General features: G+C 41.7%; 2 protein-coding genes across 3 annotated transcripts; both read right to left on the minus strand.

The window, feature by feature from the left end:
* Positions 1–867: 867 nt before the first annotated feature.
* LOC117733823 (adenosine receptor A3-like) lies at positions 868–2,084 on the minus strand. The gene is made up of 3 exons (XM_034537719.1): positions 1,747–2,084; positions 1,172–1,635; positions 868–1,067 (listed from the first exon to the last, which is right to left on the minus strand). Exons 1-3 carry the CDS (start codon positions 2,082–2,084, stop codon positions 868–870), a joined length of 1,002 nt encoding a protein of 333 aa, XP_034393610.1.
* Positions 2,085–3,470: 1,386 nt separating this feature from the next.
* On the minus strand, positions 3,471–6,320 carry LOC117733453 (transcription factor Spi-B). Of its 2 annotated transcripts, XM_034537113.1 has the most exons (6): positions 6,219–6,320; positions 6,046–6,078; positions 5,070–5,283; positions 4,864–4,982; positions 4,589–4,745; positions 3,471–4,434 (listed from the first exon to the last, which is right to left on the minus strand). In XM_034537113.1, the coding sequence occupies exons 2-6, from the start codon at positions 6,064–6,066 to the stop codon at positions 4,127–4,129; spliced, it is 819 nt and encodes a 272-aa protein (XP_034393004.1). In that variant the 5' UTR covers positions 6,067–6,078; positions 6,219–6,320; the 3' UTR covers positions 3,471–4,126. The 2 variants fall into 2 exon arrangements, with proteins under 2 accessions (XP_034393004.1, XP_034393006.1); XM_034537115.1 differs by lacking the exon at positions 6,219–6,320 and having other exon boundaries at positions 6,046–6,175.
* Positions 6,321–7,682: the final 1,362 nt, after the last annotated feature.

The following is a 7,682-nucleotide window of genomic DNA, read 5'->3' on the forward strand; positions in this document are numbered from 1 at the left end:
TTTTGAGATAACTATACAATCTACTGTCTTTCCCAAGGAGACAGCTGAGTCAGCAACTCGCCGAATGTCATCTCCAGATGGGCAATCATGCAATCCAATCAGAACGTACATGTGCATTAATCAACATAATGCACTGTGTGAAGCATTGTTTTTTCTAGCGAGAGCAGGTTAAATATGTTTATGTTTCCTAACAGGACCAAAACATGTGGTGTGTATGATTTGGGCTCTGTCAGGGTGAGGTAGTAGGTTGTATAGTTTGGTGGGTGGGATTGCACCCTGCTCCGGTGATAACTATACAGTCTATTGCCTTCCCTGAGGAGTTCACTGAACACTTGTGAATGCTCAACACACTCTTGTGATCGTACCACATTTATTTGTAGATCTCACAAAGAAAAGTAGATATGTGCTTCAAAAGGTTAGTGATGAACTGATTGAAGCTGTCAAATGACAAAAAGATGTACATCTCAATAAAGTCATACTACTCAAATCAGTTGTCTAAAAATCAGAAAATGAGATCTTGATATTGTTTGTCACCAACTGCAGCTCTGGTGGTTTCATGGCTCGTGTCCAACAGCAGCTAATGAGTGTGTTAGTCTACAGCGCCCTCAGGTGGACACTCGTGAGATAGCTTTGACTTGGATACAGTTTGCAGAGAAGCAGTCGTCGATCAAATGCCGAGTTTCATGCTTGTTGTTTTTGCTTTCATGTTTTCGTGCAAAGTTTCAATTTAACCAAACACTACACACAAATGCAAACACTCACTGGCCGCCTGTATTTCCTCAGTTGATTATCTGTAATAAAGCCTGACATGATTGTCAGATTTTCTTGTGTGAGTGGGTAGAAACCTCACATGAACTTTGACTGCAGCTATTTGTTTGATCCACACATCTCTGTGGCATTGGCTTGGCGGCCTGCTATTGATTGGCAAACTTGCTTCTCCCCATGGCAACAGTTCCGCCTCTCGATCAAGTGCCTCCATATTTGAAGGTAGGCCTGTTGGATCTTTGGGATGCGACAAGCGTAGACCACAGGGTTGACTGCAGAGTTGGCATGAGACAGGAGAATACCTGGAAAAAAATGTTTTTACTGTAAGTATGTGAACGCTTCTCTGGAAAGAAAAAACACCAATAGCAGACTGTCTTTAAGTACAAGAAAAGCATGTGTCCCGTACCTGTATAGAGTGTCCCCCGTGTGACAGCTTGAGGACCATGAAACAACAGCAGGCAGTTCATCAGGTGCAGAGGAATCCAGCAGCTGGCAAACAAAATTAGAACCAGAGCTAGAGAGCAGGCCAGCCTCTTCTCTCTGAGCAGAGAGGCCTGGGCGTGAGGAAAGCTCTCCTTTAGGCGGCCTTGCAGGCTCCAGAAGATTTGTGTGTAGAGGAGGGTCATGACCAGCAGGGGTGCCATGACACATCCCAAGAAGTTAAAGTAAACCATGAATGGGAGGGAAATAACTGAGAGGAAGGTGCAGGGTGGAGAAATGAAGGACGAGGAGGATGTATTGGTGGAATCAGATGCCAGACAGGACTGGTTGCGCCAGCCGAAGAGAGGGGTGAACCCCAGCAGACAGGAAAGTGTCCAGCACACAGACAGAGCCGTCCATGTACGCCTCTGTGTGGCCAGAGCTTTGTATCTGAGGATGAGGGATAAAACAGAAAGAAGAAATAAAAGAGAGGGTTGTTTCTACAAATCGACAAGCGTGCATGTTATTCAGCTTCTCTAGTGTTTCAGAGTTTGACCTCACCTGAGTGGTGTGTGCAACCGGAGGTATCGGTCCACGGCGATAGCAAGCAGTGACAGCACAGAGGCCTGGGTCAGCACGAGCACGATACAGCTGAGAAGTAGACACAGGTCAGGGGTCACACTCACCCAGCCATCCAACAGTACAGCCAGGGGCACAGCAGCCACACCCACGAGGAAGTCAGCCACTGCCAGGGAAACGAGGAAGCAGTACGTGGGCTCCCGAAGGGAATCCCGGATACCAGTGCACACCGCATACACCACCAGCACATTGCCAAGGCAACAGGCCAAAGCAATCAGCACTTCTAGTACTGTGTAGGCCACCCAACTCCACTCAGTCATCACTGAAGATGAAGACTAAGGCAGGTTTCCTTGAAGGTTGTGGGTAGGTAAGATGAATTCCACTGGAACATTAAGTCCATCATCATCCTGTGCTTGTTGTTCAGATAGTGTGTGTCTTCTTGCTTTCAGCTCTTGGCTTCAAATGAGCAGAATGACAATGACCAGATGGCTTTTATATGCAAACATGCATGCGCTTCTGTGTGCACACACAGCAGGGATGCACTCCATGGAGACGCCATCTGTATTTCATCAGTGTGTGAGAATCCTTTTTTTCACTCTGATAAATGTGCCTCAGAAGAGGAGAGGACCTCTGAATGAGCCGTTTGACATGTTATACACAACGGGTTTGTTTCAGATCATTTACTCCTTTACAAGTATTAAGACTACAATGTGGAAATACGGAATAACAAGTAAAGCTAAATGTTCTTAAATATCAAAATGTCCTCTTTTAGAGTGACTTATTTTGATACCTATTCTTTTTTATTCATAAACATAGTTTTAATGTTGTAACTGTTTGCACAATTTGAACGACTCAATATGCTGCTTGATCTGATTTGATTGATCATAATGCATCACATGTTATAAGTTGATCATATATTTTATACATAAAATCTAAATCTGCCAAGTAAATGTAGTGAGATAAAATGTGATATATTGATTAGAAATGTTGTGTTGTAGCACAGTCCTATCCTATATCCCATCGTACATGGTCAGGAATGATGTAGCCCGTGTGTGTTGAATATTACATCATTTACTCCTGTGTCCCCATGGTTATCAGTGTGGCCCCATCATTTGACTATGCAAATTTAATTGCTTTACTTGGGCAACTTCAAACAAAGCAACCTCTCTAATGCGTGTGTGTGTCTGTGTGTCCTTTTACTCTGTTGGGCGTTTCACACTGAGCCCCGGGGCTCAGTGAGCTGTTAGCCTGGGGCTGAATGAGCTGTTTAGGCTAGGACTAAGAAAGCTTTCAGACTGGAGCAGGATTTGCCTCTAATTTGTGTGCTTATCCCTTGAAAATCAACTATGCACAAGCCTGAAGTTGCCAGCGGAAACTGGACAAAGTAAACAACGGGATATGCTATATGAAAATTGCTTCTTTTGTCCAATCTGTTAAATAGTAGCCACGAGTCATTCTAGGATGTAAATCGGTCACATGTTCCAACGGACATTTAACCCAGTGTGGGTGTGTGTGAAAAGGGACAAAGTTATCCAAGGGTCAATATGCATTGTAATAAACATATCAGTGTCTGAAAAAGTAGATATTACACATAAACAGTTTTGTTTTAGAGACGCTTTTTCAATGCTGACTTTGCATACCGTCATGGGTGTGTGTCTGTGTATGAATGTGTGTGTTTGATAGGTAGATAGAAACAATCTATCAGGTATTCTGAAAATATTTTTATTTTATTTCATCTTAATACAACTTGACACAAACACATCTTTATACATGTCTAAACATTTTAAACATCTTATATCTCACAAAATCAGGAAACACGCCTTCATTTTAAGAAGGATTTAAGTTCTACTTATAAAGTAGATATTATGTGACAACCTTTTAGATTTACATATGTTTTACTGCCAGTCTGACCTACAGTGTTTCATCATCTAGCTTTTCAAATACTTAGTACTCATTTGTTTCGACATGGCATAGAAATAGAATCAACAGAAAGGACATTGACAATGTTTTTTGAGTTGAACACTAAAATATAAGACTGTACTGGGATAAAAAACTAAGAAAGGCTTGTGTTAATATTGACATTTCTTAATATATTTGTGAAAATCTGAATTTCATCGGACGAAACACGCCATCTATCATCATCCATGTTATATCAGCTCTAAACCTCACAAGGCCAATGTTGATATATCGTCGACAGGTTGGGACTTATCTGTAGCATGAAATGTATTAGAAATAATAATGTTAATGCCCTCTTATCTGAGCTCAGACCTGGGGGTAAAGTTACACTTTAATGGGACAAGCATCTGAATATCCATTGTGCTTATTCTATTTATATGCTTATATACACTCTCCATCATGGTTCCTACACTGTAATAGAGTTTCCTTGTAGGCCTCTCAGTATCTTCTCATCAAACCGGTAGGTAAGCTTCCGCTTCACCTTCTTTATCTCACCGGTGCGTGAGTAGTTCCTCAGCGCCCGGGCCATCTTCTGGTAGGTCATGGTCTTGCGATTACCTTTTCGCCGTCCCCACAGCTGGGCCAGGCACTCCTTGTTTTGGGAGGAGAACTGGAACGTGCCAGAGGGGGATTGGACCCACCAGATGCAGCTCCGCATCGATGGAGTCTGGAGCATCTCGAACAGGAAATGGAACAAGCGCTCCTTCCTCTTTCCTGCCAAGGAGAAAGGGGATGCAAATGCAAATATGAGGTAACCCATACTCATACATGCGGCAAGCAACCCAAATACACTAAATGCACATATATGTTGTGTCGATATGTTGAAGTTTTGTATTGTTGAGAGTTTTGGGGATATGTGTGTGTATACCTGAAAGTGGGGCAAGAGGCAGAGAGTCTCCGTCATTCCTGCCTCCCCTGTCAGACATTGGTGATGGGGGATCTTGGTATTCCTGGTACTGGGAGCTACTGGACAGCGAGTCTGAGTCAATGTATGCAGGTGCCTCGTAGTAATACGCAATGTGGTCCTGAAGCAAGTGTGTACAAAAACATATTAATACACACACAGTGAGGTGTTGTCACATTTAGCTATGAAAAAGGTAATCAAGATTTTATTTACTAAGAGGCAGAGGTCCTTAAACTCACCCATTGGTTGTCATGGGGACTAGGCCAGGTGGGAGGCAGGGCTTGCTCTTCATATTCCTCATTAGGAGTGTGAGAGCCACAGTGCCACTCATATGGATGCTGACCTGACCAGCTGTTTTCTACGGAGAAACAGGCAAAAGATACAATCAGATAAAGGCTGTAGAAATAAACAAGCAACTACATCGTCCCAGTATCGAGACACTAACCTATGATCCTGGTGCTCTGGTGGGAGTGTGCCTGCATTTGTTGCCCCATGGTGGTTGGAGGTGCAGCGGGTGTGTGCGCAGGCTGGACCTCCAGTGAGTGCTCCTGCAAGTACTCCTCGATGACCTCCAGGTCCACCTCCGGGCAGGAGGAGGGAGCCACTCTGCTCCAGGGGCCCCGACCTCCGTTCAGTCTGATCTCAGTTACGTAAGCCATCTGACAGACACAGAGCAGGACAAGGCATTCAGAAATTATACACACTCTGTTTTGTTTTTACTTGGGAGAGTTGTTTGGCTGATGCTGACAGAGATAAAACACTTTTCTCGATGGGTGGCATTTATCTTGTATCAGACATAGCCAGAGTTGTTGTTATCATCAGACCTCACACCTGCTATTATTTTTCTTCATGAAAAGCCCTTGTTGATTGTTGTGGTCCATCATACAGTACATCATTTTACTCAGGGATCTGAAGATCAGGGATGCACTCAGCCATGAATTTTAATGAGTGGTGAGACTATGAAACATCCATTTTCTACAGAACATTACATTATTGTACTATTTCTTTTCCATCTAGCATATATTTGATTAGACACAAGCTTTTGTCATTTATATGCACAGTGAGCTGTATATGAGCTGTGTGTCTGTTTGTTTTACTTGGAAATGAGCCAGGTAATAACACTGTGACCATGTGTATTTAAGTTTGACTGGCAAATTTATGCAAGTGTTTGTGCTTTCACCAGCAGAGATAACATTCAGGTAACAGTGGCGTGTGGCTTAGCTGCTATTCTTACAAATAACCTTCTACCCTCAGCCAACATCAGTTACAGTTAACAATATGACATTTTAGAGTAGCCTTAAACTGAAACATCCATTTATATATATTTTAAATTGTGCATCTTCGTTATTCATGGGCTACTTAAAAACACAACAAAGAACAACACATACACAATTATTTAAATAAAATGATATCAGACCCACCGTCTCCATTTCGGCCAACATACTCAGGATAATCTGGGAAAGAGAAGAGAAAAAGACACTTGTGAGACACCAACACTCAAAAAGTGAGAAGTGAAAGATGCTGTTACATATACTTCTCTAAGTTATCTGATAGACAGTCAGAACCTGAATGAGCATAACGAGGATATCTGTACCTTGTTAAGTCAGAGGCGTGTGCTCCTGTGTCTGCAATGTAGTATCCTCAGGCAGTAGAGGGTGGAGACATGATAATCTGAATGCCTCACCTGTGTGATACTCCACCTGGACGTCACTTCTCTTATAGTCTTTGCACACTTTTGGCCAAACCCCCTTGGCCAAATAAGTTGAGGGAGTGGTTTACAAAATACACGTTTTTTTTTCTTGGCAGATTGTTTGTCGATTTCATTTAGCAGATAGATATTCAGTAACTGATTTTAGCTTGTGAAGTTTTATTTTGTGGCATCAAAGCGTGCGGTGTGTCTGTGGTTTCTTATCATCTTTTTCACAGTGGAGGTGATGTGATGTGGCTTTATATTTTTGGCTTTGGTATCATCATGGGATAACTGAATCTCAGCATTGGTGAAGATGGAACAGAGAGGGATGGCAACAAGATTATCTGAGAAATGTACTAACTTTATGTTATAAATTATGTTTATAAGAAAGATTCATTTTTTTCTGGGATGTGAACTGAAAAACTCAACATACTTTCCACACACACAGATATTTGCATTACAATTCATTGTAATGTACAAATTATTTACCTGTGTTATATTTTTTGTTTGGCCTCATTAAATGTGATGCGACGCACAAACCGTTATCCATATATGGGACATATTCATGAAACATGTATGTGCTGATCATAATTGCTATGGGGGAGGGTTGAAACAAAGTGCTCCCGTTCATCATCCTGCAACATGAAATTGTAACAGTTTTATTTGTTTCCTGCCTATAATGACATTCATCATCAACTCTGCTTGGCATACCCACACACACATCTGACCCATAGATAATGAGCAGTATTCAAGAAATCATATTTCTCAAAATATTGCTTTGAAGAATGGTTATATAATTAAATTTTGAGTAAAAGTCAGACATTCAATCACACAATTCTGTGAACATAATTGTAACTCTGATATATAGTATTTAAAAAATCTGTTGCTATATAACAATTACATTGTTCCCCATGAACCATTGTGGGGAAGCAAACAGCCACAGGTATTGCAACACACCCACATTAGGAACAGAGGTTACAGTTACAGTTCACACAGCAGGTTCCTTTTTGTTGTTATTACATGTATAATTATTTCAGAAGTAGATTCCAGTTCACTACTGACACTGCAACATGCGTCATTTTTGGCAAGGACCAGGTAGTTATGGGATTTCCCCAAAACTTTCTAGGTCGGAGACACACGATAACTGTGACACAACAAACTTCTTCTGACTTCAAAGAGCTTGCTGTACAGACAGAGGTACTAGAGGACAACTTAATGTATTAGGAACCAACATATGTTTGGAGTTAAATGAGATAGTAAACCAACTCTGAAATTGCTACATCAATGCAGAGGCTCAGTACTCAAAGTAAGGGTAATGATTCAATAATAACATTAAGACTGAATTGGAATCAAAGACTGGATGGAGGT

Source organism: Cyclopterus lumpus, chromosome 7, assembly GCF_009769545.1.
Source record: "Cyclopterus lumpus isolate fCycLum1 chromosome 7, fCycLum1.pri, whole genome shotgun sequence".
Classification (NCBI taxonomy): domain Eukaryota; kingdom Metazoa; phylum Chordata; class Actinopteri; order Perciformes; family Cyclopteridae; genus Cyclopterus; species Cyclopterus lumpus.